The 15,654-nt window shown below is 42.1% G+C and overlaps 1 protein-coding gene and 1 pseudogene across 9 annotated transcripts in view; one reads left to right on the top strand and one right to left on the bottom strand.

Moving 5' to 3' along the window:
* The window catches only part of LOC311488796 (NXPE family member 3-like), a 148,469-nt pseudogene that overhangs the window by 40,535 nt on the left and 92,280 nt on the right, over positions 1–15,654 (bottom strand). The gene's annotated exons all lie outside the window — the stretch shown is intronic.
* The window catches only part of LOC311487964 (NADP-dependent malic enzyme, mitochondrial-like), a 32,538-nt gene continuing 23,292 nt past the window's right edge, over positions 6,409–15,654 (top strand). For 4 of the 8 annotated variants that reach the window (XM_084544445.1, XM_084544443.1, XM_084544452.1 and 1 more), the window contains exon 1: positions 6,409–9,453. Coding sequence is in view for 1 of the 8 variants with exons in the window: in XM_084544442.1 (XP_084400568.1) it covers positions 9,324–9,453 (130 nt within the window). In the remaining 7 variants the exon portion in view is untranslated. The other 4 variants (XM_084544449.1, XM_084544448.1, XM_084544446.1 and 1 more) reach the window with 2 other exon arrangements.

A 15,654-nucleotide genomic window follows, 5' to 3' on the forward strand; every position in this document is an offset into this window, starting at 1 on the left:
AAGAACAACGGTCAAAAGATAAAGGCATTTGTTGGTGGCGTGGACTGGATAGGTGGAGGTGAAACAGCAAGTTTGTTTATTTGTCCTGCTAGCCAGCTAGCTAGTCCTGGATAAATGTTAGTTAGCTAGCCCTGGATAAATGTTAGCTAGCTGGCTAGGCTTTGTTCGTCACAAACTCACAAATGTAAAATGAATATGTCGCATGTGAATGGACAGTCTGTCCTGTCATGGTCATTTTCAAGTTTGTGTGTATTATATAGGCCTCTAATTAGAAGTGTGCTACAGTTTTATAATTTAAAGAAATATTTGAAAGGTTTGTCTCTTAAGTGATTTATACATATGACGCATTGTGTTTATTTTAGACTATTGTGGCAGTGGATCATTTATCTTATTTATTTCACTAGTCCTATGTGTAAATTAATGCAGAAAACTCTTAAAAGTGACAACTTTGTTATTGGGCACACTGTACGACAGTGTTTAATATAAAAACAGATTAATTTTAATTTTCTGTATTACAGCAACATCACTGCAATTATAAAATAGGAATATGCACTAATGATCTATTTTGCTTGATAACCTAAGGAGCAATTCTAGAATATTTTGGAGCTCCAGACGTTGAGCCAGAGGGATCTACTGAACTTCCTGACCAGGAAGCTCCAGAACCATCACATAAACTGTTGTTATTACTTTGATTAAGTATATCAGGTGTTATGCTGATAAGTGACTGTGATGTTTGTCACGACCTGGCTCATAAGCCATGACAAACGACAAAGAAACGCGGTAAAATACAAAGGTCAACTGATTTATTAAAGCAAACCAAAAGAAAAACCCATAAGAATGAATGAGATTTGTGTGTGAAGATCAGTGTGTCTGTTGATGGGTGCATGATAGTGTTGAAAGGTGTTAAAACAAAACAACCAGGCCAAAGCCAACACAACCAAAACCCATGTTGGAGTCCAGGTGGTAGATGAGAGAGAGAGAGAGAGAGAGAGAGAGAGTGAGGATCATGACTGCCAGGTTTTGTAAGCTCTGGGAGACTGGCCAGGTGCTCCCAGTTGCTCATGATTAACCCCGCCCACTGAGGTACCTGCAGAAACAGAGAAGACAAGACAAGGGAAAACACACAACAGGCCCTAGTGGCAGGTGGCCGTCACACCCCCCTCCATAAGAAGGGATTCCAATCCTGGAATACCAACCAAAATACATAATGAGGACATTACAGAATATCCCAAAAACCAACTAAAGTATATCCAACTATAACATTTAGAAAAATATTCTATATTTGTTTGCCCTAAATAGGCTATATGTATATAGCCTTTTTTTTTTTTTTTCCCCCCAATCATACCAACTGACCTGATGCGCTCATTACCTCTAGTACTCGTCAAACCATTCCTCTCAGCAACCTGGTACCAAAGGAAGCACTTTAAGAGAGGAAAGGGAAAAAACAAGGACGTAAAGAAATAAACATGCATCAGTAACGGAATTAAACATCGGAAGAACTAGTGGTGAGGTGCTCTTGACAACGCGTCTGCCACGACATTGTCAGAGCCCTTGATGTACCGAATATCTAACCAGTATGATTGTAATAGTAATGACCAACGGATTAATCTCTGATTCGGACACTTCAGAGAATTGAGAAAAATTAAAGGGTTGTGGTCAGTGTAGACCACCACAGGCACAACACCAGACCCCACATACACATCAAAATGTGTCAAAGCCCACACCAAGGCTAACGCTTCTTTCTCAATAGTCGAGTAGTTTAGCTGGTAAGAATTAAACTTCCTCGAAAAGAAGCTAACAGGCTTCGCAACACCGAAGTCATCTTCCTGCTGAAGGACAGAACCTGCACCCACATGACTGGCATCCACATGCAGAGAAAACGGGCGATCAAACCGCGGTGCGGCAAGAACTGGAGCATTACACATCATCCCTTTACCTGCTCAAAAGCTTGCTGACACACGGGAGACCAAACAAAAGTTGCCTTTGCCTTTAGCAAGTCGGTAAGGGGTGCTACTACCTCAGAAAAGTTTCTGCAAAAACTTCTGTAATAGCCCACTAACCCAAGGAAACGCATGAGCTCCTTTTTTGTTGCTGGGACAGGATAATTTTTAACTGCCTGGACTTTTTCTTGCACCGGACGAACAGAGCCTTGACCCGACCTAAATATGTTACCGTCGCCCTCGCAAACTCACACTTGGCGAGGTTGACTGTGAGATGAGCTTCAGCCAAACGGCTGAACAGGGCCCGGACACGCTCGAGATGTTGAGACCAGGTGTCAGAGAATACAACCACATCATCCAGATATACTGAACAACGTTCCAAGTCCCCCAGTACTATGGTCATAAGTCTCTGAAAAGTCGCAGGAGCATTCCTTAACCCAAAAGGCATAACCTTGTATGAGAACAAACCGTTGGGTGTTATGAATGCCGAAATGTCACGCGCACGCTTGGACAAGGGAACCTGCCAGTAGCCCTTTAATAGATCAAATTTACTGACATACTTGGCCTGGCCTACTTGGTCTACACAATCTTCCATGCGTGGCAGAGGAAACGAATCAGGCTTAGTAACGGCGTTCACTTTACGGAAATCAGTACAGAATCTGGGGGTGTTATCTGATTTGGGCACCAAAAGACAAGGTGAGGCCCAACTGGATGATGAGGGCTCAGCAATGCCATGGTCCAACATGTAGTGTATTTCGCATTCAAGATATTTACGCTTTTCAGGGTTTACCCTATAAAACCGCTGTCTAACCGGCTGAGCATCGCCTATCTCTATATCGTGCTCTATTAAATGTGTCTGCGTGGGAGTGTCACGGAACAAACAAGGATATGAGCCAATCAACGCTGATAAATCTGTCTGTTCTGACTCCGACAAATGACCCAACAACGCATTCAAATTACACAGGGACTCCGAGTTCTTCAGACGGCCCTGCAACACAGTGGGATCCAAACATGGCAACCCATCCTCCACCTCAGCTGCCACAGACTGAGGGGCATGGACAGCAGACACTCTTCCCGCTGAACAAACTGGACGTGCACCTCCTGAAGAAGACAGAGCAGCATCACAAGACTTAGAAGAATCACGACAGTAAAAGGGTTTCAACAGATTTACATGGCACAGTTGAGTCTTTTTTCTGCGTTCGGGAGTAGAGATGACATAGTTAAGCGCCGATACCTGCTTCACTACTTCATATGGGCCCGAGAACTTAGCCTGCAAAGGTGAAGTAATTATAGGTAGCAGCGCTAAAACCCGGTCCCCCACACTGAACAACCGGCGCTCAGCACGTCGATCGAACATTTTCTTCATCTTACTCTGCGCAGATGACAGCTTCTGTTTCGCCAACTCCCCGGCTACATACAATCTATGCCGAAAACCATTAACATAATCAGATTTTGTGGAGTTTCTGCTTCCTTCCACTGATCGTAGATCAAAGTCAGTGGGCCACGCACCCTGTGCCCAAAGACCAAGTCATTCGGACTGAACCCAGTACTTTCCTGCGTGACCTCTCTGGCAGCCAGCAATAACCAGGGCAATCCTTCCTCCCAGTCTCTCTCCATCTCAACACAGTAAGCACGCAACAGGGACTTCAGCGTCTGATGGAACCGCTCTAGAGCTCCCTGGCTCTGCGCATGGTATGCAGAGGCTTTATTGTGTTTAATGTGCAACAGTTTCATGATTTGAGAAAACAAATGGGAAGAAAAGTTCGAACCCTGATCCGACTGGATGATTTTCGGAATCCCAAACACCGAAATGAACTGACTGAGTGCACGTGCAACAGACCTAGCTGTGATCGTGCGCAACGGGTATGCAGCTGGATAGCGAGTAGTTTGACACATCACAGTAAGAAGGTAAATTGCACCAGACCGAGAAGGGGGCAGTGGACCCACACAGTCAATGATCAGATGTTCAAAGGGTTGGCTGACCGCTGGAATGGGAAACAGTGGTGCAGCAGCTATGTTCTGATTGGGCTTACCTGTGAGCTGACACGTGTGACATGTCCTAATATATACAGCGATATCTTTTTTCAAGAGTGGCCAAAAGAAATGCCGCAGGACCCGATCATAGGTTTTACGGACCCCCCAGTGACCAGCCTCATCATGTGCCAACTTCAACACTGCTTCGCGAAATTTAGCTGGCACCACAATCTGGATAACGGGGTCGCCGATGAAACCGTCACCGTGTGGAACCCACTTTCTCACAAGAACCCCATCGTGAATGAAGAAGCCTCGAGAGCTATCGTTCACCACTCCTGCCGGCAGCACCTGCTCAAACAAAGCCATCAGAGAGGGATCAGCTTGTTGCTCAGCCTTCAGGTCCTCCAGCGAAACTGAAAGAGGAACATCAGATAAAGAAAATGCACACAATTCTGACACTTCATGCATTACATTGTTCTCCTCGCCTTCATGCGCAGCATCGGCACGCACCATGGCGCGCGTCACCGCACACGCTGTGAAGACCTCTGGAAAGTTCACTTCACTATCGTCAGGCCGGTTCCTGACTAACGGAACAGAAGAAACCACTAGGGGTATCGGTGGACCATCAGCCCAAACCCGGCTTCCAGCCGCGCCATTTCCCAGAATGAAAGTGATGCCCCCAATCGGCAGTGCCGGCCGCACTCCAACAGGCACTTGACCCTGAACCAGGTCTGAGAACAGCATGACATTGTGCAGCGCAACCTGCAAAATCTTCATGCCCACACCCAACACAGGAACAGAGGATCCAGTGTTGCTCTCATCTGAAAAGGGCAGCACCGAAGCCTGGATAAAGGAGTCAAACGCAGCAGTATCACGTAGAATTTTAACTGGTACTTTCTTCTCACTTCCCACCAGAGAGACAAAGCCATCTGAAACAAAAGGTAAGAAAGCATCAAGCTCACCAGACAAAATCTCTTTTTGCATCTCTTCCTTTTCCAGATCAACCTCATGCTTTTTTGGCACCGACACCGCTAGACAAGCACCTCTCGCCTGCCCCACCGGTTTGTTTTTAGCCTTTAGAGCAGGGGTCTTCAACGTTTCCCAGGCCAAGGACCCCCAAACTGATGAAGAGATGGAGCGGAGACCCCCTACTTATGCAAATGTGTATTTAAAGACATTTAAATTTATGAAAAAAAAAATTTCACGACCCCCCTGCAGTACCTCCGCGGACCCCCTAGGGGTCACGGACCCCCTGTTGAAGACCTCTGCTTTAGAGCATAAGTCAGCTTTCCAATGACCCTTTTTATGGCAAAAATTACAAACTTTGTCTGCATTTCTCGAGCTACGATCCCTCGCCTCAGTTTTAATTGGAAAAGCAGACGTACCATAAAACTCTGGGCTCTCGACGAAAGTGGAGCTGCGAGCACGTCCGTCAACAAAAGTACGCTTGTGTGTTAAGACGTAATCGTCTGCCAGAGCAGCCGCTTCCATGGCAGTCCTCACCTTGTGATCACAGATATGGGTAGCAATACTACCAGGAATAGAATTTTTAAATTGCTCCAAAATTATGAGATCGCACAAATCTTGAAAGCGGTCAACCTTTAATGCAGAACACCAACGCATAAAATGAGCGGTCAGATCATGAGCAAATTCCAGATGAGTTTGTTTCTCAGCTTTCCTCCACGTACGGAAACGTTGACGTAAGCTTCTGGGACCAGCTCATAAGCATTCAGAACAGCAGATTTCACCAAAAAAATTATTCTGGCTATCTGCAAAAGACAACGCCGAATAGGCCTCCTGCGCTCTGCCAGTTAATGCACACTGCAGCATTAATGTGCGCGCAGACTCGGGCCACTTTCTCGATTCTGCTATGCGCTCGAACAGAGAGAAGAATGTTTCAGGGTCTCTTTCATTAAATTTTGGCAGCAAGCGCAAGTTGCCCAACACATCAAAACCATATTCTGGATGTTCATGATGAAAAGGTGAATCTTCAAGATCAACAGAAGTATCAGTAACAGACTTTCCAGATTTAATTAATTCAAGTTTAAACTGTTGTAAAGAAACTTTTGCCTGTTCAGTCTGATGACGGAGCTTTTCAACAGCCAATTGCTTTTCAATTTCTGCTGTCTTCATCATCTTATCATGTTCCAATTGTAATACCAGCAACTCCTTTTGCTGCTCAAACGTCAGATTCTTATTGACAAACAATAATGGAGCCGAACCACCCGCATTAGTGGCAGAAGGTTCTGCCACTTCTGCTCCTCACCAGCAGTTAACACACCCATTTCACTTAAATTTGCCTTCAAAATGCCTTTTACCGTGTCCTTTAACCTTTTATCAGATATCTCAATCTCATAATAATCCGCAATCGTTAACAGTTGTTCTTTTGTACACCTATTCAAAACTTCTTCAGTTGGAGAATTAACAAATTCAGACAATTCAGCCATGGTGCACACAAGAGAAAAAAAAAAAACTCAAAGTTGCTTCTCTCAAACAAGACAAAGTGAGTGAGCCAAGTGAACACTAGGCCAATCAAGACCACAAACGGAGCACACAATCCCCTCTAACTACCTAACCAAAACTAACTAAACTCAACCCTAGTCTTCATGAAGTTACTTGCGGTGGGTACTTATGCACTGAAGACCGCTGGTGTGGGAAAGCGACCATTAGCTGGCAACAAACCCATCACCACGGCCATGCTCCCAAGACAAAGCTCTAACCGCTTTCACCCCAACACTACAAAAAAAACAAACCAGCGAAACTCAAAGGAGCAACGCCGCTAATACCTAACAGGGGAAAATGTCTCCAAAACACACAGTGAACACTGAACCACACTCACATAATTTCAACCAAACATTGAACTCCACTTAATGTTCTAAACCCTTACAAATTTCCGCATCTCCACAATGACACAATGTGTAAAACCAGCTACTCAAAGCTTTCACTTTTACACTCAAAAACAATGTACTTACGTCACTTCATTCATAAAAGTCGCGAACAAATTACAAATGAACAAGCAGACGAGCCCCCACTTTGTCATGACCTGGCTCATAAGCCATGACAAACGACAAAGAAACGCGGTAAAATACAAAGGTCAACTGATTTATTAAAGCAAACCAAAAGAAAAACCCATAAGAATGAATGAGATTTGTGTGTGAAGATCAGTGTGTCTGTTGATGGGTGCATGATAGTGTAGGTGTAGTGTTGAAAGGTGTTAAAACAAAACAACCAGGCCAAAGCCAACACAACCAAAACCCATGTTGGAGTCCAGGTGGTAGATGAGAGAGAGAGAGAGAGTGAGGATCATGACTGCCAGGTTTTGTAAGCTCTGGGAGACTGGCCAGGTGCTCCCAGTTGCTCATGATTAACCCCGCCCACTGAGGTACCTGCAGAAACAGAGAAGACAAGACAAGGGAAAACACACAACAGGCCCTAGTGGCAGGTGGCCGTCACATGTTAAATACGCATTATTTTTAGTGTTGTTTTGTTTTCATTGTTGCACTTTAAAATCAATGTTGGTTTGTTGTATTTTCTTATGTAAACATATTTATAAACATTCAAAATATGTTTTATTTATTGACATATAGAGGATTGTTGTTTTCCTTGTATTATAATTTTTTATCAGTTTAACTTGCCTGAGTGCCCCCCCTCCCCCGACAACCAACCAGATAAATTTTGCACTGAATGCAGTCATTTTGCACAGACTCCAGTAATTTTTTATACTTAGTTTGCTAATTTTATTCTATTTGTATGCTCTTAATTTTACTGTTCCTGCTTTGACTTGCAGTGGGACCAGGGTAACTAATTTCATTCCACCTCATGTACCAACATGTAGGTGGAACGCCTACCGCATTCTCAGCTGGCCATATCGTGTGAATGAGAACACAGGATGTGTGAATCAGAATCAGGGTCGAAAATGGTGTAGTGACGTGACGGCTGACGGGTTGATTATATTAATATTAAGACCCTTCATAAAGAAACTGACAACTGAAATCGAAAAAATGGAAGGTTATTGAAGGGAAAGAAAGAGAAGGAAAAAGAAAAAATTGAAGATCATATGAAACTTGACAACAAAACTCCTTGAATCCATCTAAGGGTTAGTAATCTCTTCATCGTAGTTTGACAAACTAGGGGTCCCCAAACAGCATCTTGCTTAGGGCCCCCACGAAGCTAGAAACGGCCCTGCTCAAACAAATTGTATAGTAGAAAAACATTTTTGTTCTGCTAAATTAAATATATGCACGAGTCAATGACTTGATCTTATTCTGTACTTGGACTAAGATATACTAAGTATTAGTACTTTGTGGCAGAAAGAAGTAAAAAGTATACCAAAGTACAAATATAAGCTTTAGTCTTAAAGTATAAGTGTAAGTCTTAGTATATATAGACTTTTCTTTATACTTTTCAGTATAAGCCAAGTATACTTCACTATACTATTCTTAAGTATATGAAATATAGTATATAAAAAGTAAACTTCAAGTATGCTACCTCAATTTTAGTATAAAATAAGTATACTTGTAGTACACTTGAATAAACTACTTTTTGCTAAGGGTTAACTTTACTGGGCTTGCATTAACTTTGTTTGCCACCTGGCTTGCTTAATATTAGCTGACATGCCACAAAGCAAGACATAGTTTAGTTATTTACAGAGAAAATTCTAGATTATTAACTTGTTAAATTACCGTTTCATTCTTCTGCTCTGTTCGCTGTCTGTGGCAGTGATTGACGTCAGCTCAGTGTAGCATGTAACTGTTTACTTTGCCGGGCGGCCGGGACTAGTGGGTTTGGTCAAATGGCTGTGATTGGCTGGATGGCTGTCAATCAATCTAACTTGACCAATGGGTTTTCATGTCTGAGGTGCGCTCAATTTCAGCACGCTGGTACACTGCTACTGCGGGCAAACGGTTTAATAGGCTACTTTAGGAAGAGGGGGGTCGCCTTGTTGAAAAAGTCGCAGGGGTGTGATCCCCATGGCGGGTGCGGAAACCTAACGGTGCTAACACAAGTTCACTGTCTGTTGAAGTAGGCTGCTCAACGGGTCTGAATAAGTTCTGGTGTCAGGACCGAATCCATACATGATCGGTGTTTGGAGCTGAGTACTTTGGACATAGCGTGCCGCATTCTCAGCTGTGAATGAGAACACAGGATGTGTGAATCAGAATCATTAGAACCAGGGTCGTTAGGAGCCCATTTAAAGGAAGGGAGAGATAGAATAAAACGATCCCTCCCGGAAAAAAGAGTCAAAAGAGAACTAAAAGATTTTGAAAAATGGTGTAGTGACGTGACGGCTGACGGGTTGATTATATTAATATTAAGACCCTTCATAAAGAAACTGACAACTGAAATCGAAAAAACGGAAGGTTATTGAAGGGAAAGAAAGAGAAGGAAAAAGAAAAAAATGAAGATCATATGAAACTTACACGCCTGCATTTTAGCAACTGCTTTTTTAGTCACACCTACGCTCCAGTGCAAACGGTCCAGACGGAAGAAAAGGAAAAGAACAAGCCCGATGAAAGCGAGACTACCACAGCAACAACTGGTGAGTCATTATGCCCTGCACCACCTTCATACACCCCACTGACAGCAATAATGAACATGTTAAGTGAACTAAAAAGAGGGAATGGCCAAGTTAACTGTCAAAACCAGCGAGGGAGAGGCAGGGTCACAGTATGGGGAGGTAAAAGGAAGAGAGGCAGCATGGGCGTGGAACAGAACAAACAAGAAGGAGAGGGAAAATAACAGGCAATGGAAGAACAGGCATTGAGAGAGCAGGCTCTGGAGGGAATGGTAACAAGAGAGCAGGAAGGAAGGAAGGAAGGAAGGAAGGAAGGAAGGAAGGAAGGAAGGAAGGAAGGAAGGAAGGAGAGGACTGGAGATAAGAGTGTTTTGGAACAGGAGCAGATTGTTTGTGCTAAATGTGTAACTCCACTCAGGAGCTGCTCAGGCTAATGTGATGTCTTGCTCATAGCTGAATGATGGACTGTAACAATTGTTATCAATGGAAAAAGTACGTAGGGGAAGGGAGATGAAGAAAGGTTTTTGTAAGTGTTAATGGTTAATGGAAGAAAAAAAAAGAGAAAGGGACACTTACCTTATGCCTAAAGTTAGTGTTTATTAGTTAAACAGAGATTAGAATGTGTTGAACTAATACAGGCAATAGAGAAGGAATGCAGAAAATCTAAAAAGAACAGAGAGGAAGAAGGTCACTCACAGGCTAGAAATTGTCTTAGTGAGGCACAGAAGAGGAGATAAAAGGGGGACAGTGGATCTACAGAAAAGTGTTCCACAGAACGTGGAATGAGCCAAGGTGGATAGGCCCGTAGTGTCGTCGACCACGTACGGTGTGAGAGTCTGGCTGGATGAAGAGCAGACTAAGATGAGTAGAAACTGGCACAAAACACACTGTAGAAGAGGAGAGCCATCCACAGAAAGAAACCTTAGAGAATTCAGAAAGCACCTAAGGGATTCAGGCCGGGTTTTTGTAAAGCGTCTTGAGACGATTTGTATTGTTATTGACGCTATATAAATAAAATTGAATTGAATTGAATTGAATAAAGGCGAAGAAACAGAGGACGAATTAAATGTTGACCTTTGGGTCGTGGCCTACACTGGCCTGTTTGGCAGTGATAAGCCTGATAGTCGTCCTGCCGTTGCTATCATGGGCGTCACACCCGTGGTGTTGCTACACCCCCACTTTTTCAACAAGGTGATTTCACCCCCCCACTTTTTCCTAAGGTATTAAACCGTTTGCCCACCCTGGCAGTGTACCAGTGTACTGAAATGGAGCACACCTCAGTCCCCCAGACATGAAAACCCATTGGTCAAGTTAGATTGATTGACAGCCATCCAGCCAATCACAGCCATTTGACCAAACCCACTAGTCCCAGCTGCCCGGCAAAGTAAACAGTTACATGCTACACGGAGCTGACGTCAATCACTGCCGCAGACAGCGAACAGAGCAGAAGAATGAAACGGTAATTTAACAAGTTAATAATCTAGAATTTTCTCTGTAAATAACTAAACTATGTCTTGCTTTGTGGCATGTCAGCTAATATTAAGCAAGCCAGGTGGAAAACAAAGTTAATGCAAGCCCAGTAAAGTTAATGGTAACTGACAGTTTTCTAGAGCCATCCACCGATTTTGATATTATTCAACATTATCATTATTCTTTTTGTTAGGAATGAAAAAAGAGAGAGCAGAAGATTGACTTCTTTTTCAAGTCAAGTTTTCATGTACAGTTGAGGCTGAAATTATTAGCCCCCCCTATGGAAATTTGATTCTTTTGAAAATATTTCCCAAGTGCTGTTAAACAGAGCAAAGAATTTTTAACACACATCTTTCAAACATCCGCCTTTTATTTTGGATGCTTACATTATTTTACTTTCCACACAGAAATGAAATTATTTCACAAAAACCAAAAATTACCAGGGTCAAAATTATTAGCCCCCCTGATGTTAATTGTCAATTGTGTATCCTTTTTGCTGGATAACAGCCTGTAGTTGTTTGTTGTAGTTTTAAGCAAGTCCCTGACACGTCTCCTGAGGAATACCAGCCCATTCTTCTTTGGCAAATCTCTGAAGCTCTTCCAGATTTGATGGCATTCTGGCATGGACCTTGGTCTTTAGTTCACCCCACAGATTTTCTACGGGATTCAAGTCAGGGCTTTGTGCAGGCCATTCAATAACATTCACTTTGGTCTTCTGGAGGTAGTTCTTCACCAGGAGTGACGTGTGTTTTGGGTCGTTGTTGTGTTGGAAGACAAAGCGATGACCCAGACCCAGTTTTGCTGCTGACTGCTTGACATTTTCTTTAAAAATCTTCACATATCCTTCTTTCTTCATGATTCCTTCCACCTTGACCAGATTCCCAGTTCCAGATGCACTAAAGCATCCCCACAGGATAATACTCCTTCCACCGTGTTTCACTGTGGGGATGGTGTTCTGTTGGTTATACGCCTCACCCTTCTTTCTCCAAACATAAGCAATGTCTCTGTGGGCAAAGAGCTCTCGTTTCATCTCATCTGACCAAAGGACATGCTTCCAGTATGCATCATCTTTTTCCCGGTTGTCCTTAGCATACTTCAGTCTGCCTTTAAGGTCTCTTCTGCAGAAGTGGAGTTTTTCTTGGTCTGCAACCTCGCAGTCCATTCCTGTGCAGAACTCTAGTGATTGTCTTCTTTGAGACTACAATTCCTGACAAGGCTAAGTCATTCCCTAGTGTCTTGGCGGTTGTTCTGGGGTCTTTAGACACATCTTTCTTTCCAGGGTCTTTGAAATACTTCGCTTCCTACCTCTGCCAGGCTTGTTCCGTACAATGTGGCTCTCTTTTAATTTCTTGATGATGGTTCTCACTCCACTTCTTGACACTTGGAAATGCTGTGATAACTTTGTGTATCCTTCTCCTGCTTTGTGAGCATCAACAATTCTCTTTCGCAAGTCTAAACTGATTTGTTTTGTTTTTGGCATGATGCTTCCTCAAGTGCCAGCCAAAACCCTTACTGGAGGATTTATACTGTGTGTAAATTGGGAGATAACTCTTAATTTTAACTTGATTTTACAAGCTTTGAGCATTACAAAGTCAAAGCACATCATTGCACAACAGTGGTTTGTGCTATGGCTAAATAAAATGGTCAGTTCTTAAGGGGGCTAATAATATTGGCCGTGGTAATTTTTTATTTTTTTGAACAATTCTGTTATTATGTGAAAATTGAAGTAATTTATGCTTTCTAAAGAAAACTAGTATGTTTAGAAGTGCTATGTTGAAAATTCCATGCTCTACTAAAAAAGCACTTGGGAAAATTTTGAAAAACTTTTTAATTTCAAAGGGGGGCTAATAATTTCGGCCTCAACTGTAAGTGGTTATGTGACAGGAGAGAAACGGAAAGCTGTCGATCCATAAATGCACTAATTCAGTTTTATAGTAGTACATATTAATGCCATGTATGTGTTCATTTACGTAACTTAAGGCAATTTGTTGGAGCTTAAAACCCTCTTTTCCATGAAGAAAATCCCCTACATCAACTCATCCCTGTTACTGCTCTCAGAAACTAGAAAAAAATAGAAATGAAGACAATGAAATGAAATAAAACTATTAAAATCTTAAATAATAAGAGGAATAAAATAATAATATAGAGTGCGATAAGATAGAATGTTAAAAACAGTTTAAAAAGTATTAAATGTTTATTGTTTAATTTCAAGGTCAATGTAATTCTGGAAACTCTAGACCAGCATTTATGGGGTTAATATCAATCAGCAGGATCGTCAGGTCTCAGGTGTTTCAGTACGGACAAAAGAAGTGGGACACAGTCTACGAAGAGCGGCCAGAACTAAGCAAGAGAGTGAGCGTGATACGGAGATTTTCTGTATTATTTATTTTATTAGAAGTGCACAAACCAATGTGTAACTTGTAGCTTATGATTGTTTGCACGGCAGTCAGTGAGAGTGACAAACTGGATATTGAGAAACGGGAGGAATTTCTACACGGAGATTCGGACTGTTTACGTTGCTAACTGCTGTTTTCGACCGGAAAGACAGTGCTTGGAGTAACCAGGACCCCCCCCCCCCCCCCCCCCCCCTCGCGAAAAGAAATAACACAAAATTTTGCACAAACAGCCATGTTTTATTATAACAATATAAGTGAAACAGAAACTTATATTTCTCAATTGCACAAATACTTAAACAGAATATTTAAAAAATCACACTTAAGAGAATCCAGTTATTCGACTATTGCAATTACAACAGGAAACACACTTTTTAAGGTGCACAATCTCCACCTCTAACATAGGTAGGTAGATGGCAGGTCTTGTATAGCAGGGGAGGTGGGTGGCTCATTCTGACCAGTGGCAGAGGATGCTCCAAAATATTTTAGAAGTGCCCCTGAAATTGCAATTGAAACTGACATCAAAAGACCGTAGACTCTAATATAACTCTTATACAAAACATCCATGAATTGCAAATTTAAATAAACATGCCCTTACATGCTAAATGTCTGTCATTAGACACTATATTAATCTAACTTTCAGGGGGGAACAGTCAGCTCCTTGGTTACTGCCTCGAATTCTATGCTTGGCACACTTTTAGTTATGACTGGTTAAACTGTGTTTGACACGAAATAGAGTTGTAGCAAATGGCAAATGTTCATCTTTGAAACTACCTACAGATATGGAAATTCCGTTGGCTTATTGCAGGACTCAACGTGATGGAAATAAATAGTAACTGAACTTGTAACAGTTCAGTTTCAAAGCACAATCTTACGGTGAAATTAGATCTGGGGTTTGTTAGGACGAATTACTGTTGTATAGCTAAGCATTGCAAGCATCATAGCAAAAAGGCTAACAAACGTATACCACCAATTAACATTAGCCCTTCATTCATGACATGGATACTGTAATCATACATAGCATACCTTTATATTTTGCTCGTTTCTCCTCTTCTTCTTTTCTTTTTTTTCCTAAATTGGCTTTGACGTTTTTCTGTCCATCTCCCCAAACGCTGTCACTCACGACCAGAAGTCAAGACTAAACCAATTCACCTTGGTGACCACATAATCGTTTTGTATTACCTATTTTTATTTGGTCATTTCACACAATTCATAAAAACAAAAACGTGCAGGAATTATAGGCCTGTATTTATAATATTATGAATGAAATGTGCGTTATATGGAAGAAAGTCAAGTTGTGACTGACTTTAGTCCTTTTATACAGTGGACCCCCCTCCGTCCGTTGTATTTGGGAGAGACCCAGAGGTGAACTGTCCCCGCGCCGCCCCTCTCCCCTTTCCTTTCCCTTTCTCGCACACAGCTTCTGTGCACGGCACCTTCTCAGCGAGCAGGGGTGGCTGCAGCTGCAGGGGGCGCCAATTTGCCAATTCCCCACACAGATATGACAGATAATAGAAAACCATGTAGCAGCTGCCCGTTTCGCCCGTGCCTAAAACCGCTACTGACCAGTACAGCCCTTGGAGTGACTAGGACAGAGCTATTGTGAGTTCTTCTGGCAAAGCGGGAGGAGAAAAGACAACCGACGGAGTCTGTGGTGAAATGCTGATCAGATTCCGAGCCTGCACCTGTGACTGTTGGAGGAAAGGACAGGAACGTTGACTCAGGTAGCTACCTTTCGTTTTATTTTGCTCGCTGACGAGTGAAGCGGCCATTAAGTTTTGGGCCACAACGAACACAAGCACCGCATCAGGCCTGCTACGGTACATTTTAGTTATAGAATAATTTTAGTTGCCGGCTTTAATAGACAATGCATTAAGGTGTGTGTGGGCCCACAAATTAAGTTTAAGTGACATTGAGGTTGGTAAACTGAACTTTTCTGAGTTAAACCAGTTGAAGTGTAAAAGTGTTTGTATTGTTGTTTATGCATTTATATGTGGTACACCAATGAGAGTATTTCCTTAAAAAGAGGGTTAATTAATTTACAGTATTTTCCTTAAAGAAAAGGGACATTTTATTTTGAAGGTTTAAAAAGAACATTTATATTTTTATTGCATTTTCTTATTTTGTTACAAATAATCAGTTCATTAAGTAAATAATTGAGAACTATTTTTCTAAAATCCTGTGTTGTGTTATTTTATTACTTACCTGGAAAAGGGGGAAGTAGTTTATTCAAAGAGAGACATATACAGACATTTTGGTTAAAAATCCTCATCAAAACTATAACTTAAGAAAGGTGATTAAATGGGTTGGCTAAAACATTTCATGTATGTACTTTAAAAAAGAAATCCAAGATAATATTCTA

The sequence above is a fragment of the Chelon labrosus genome, assembly GCF_963514085.1.
Source record: "Chelon labrosus genome assembly, chromosome: 5".
NCBI classification, from domain to species: Eukaryota; Metazoa; Chordata; class Actinopteri; order Mugiliformes; family Mugilidae; genus Chelon; species Chelon labrosus.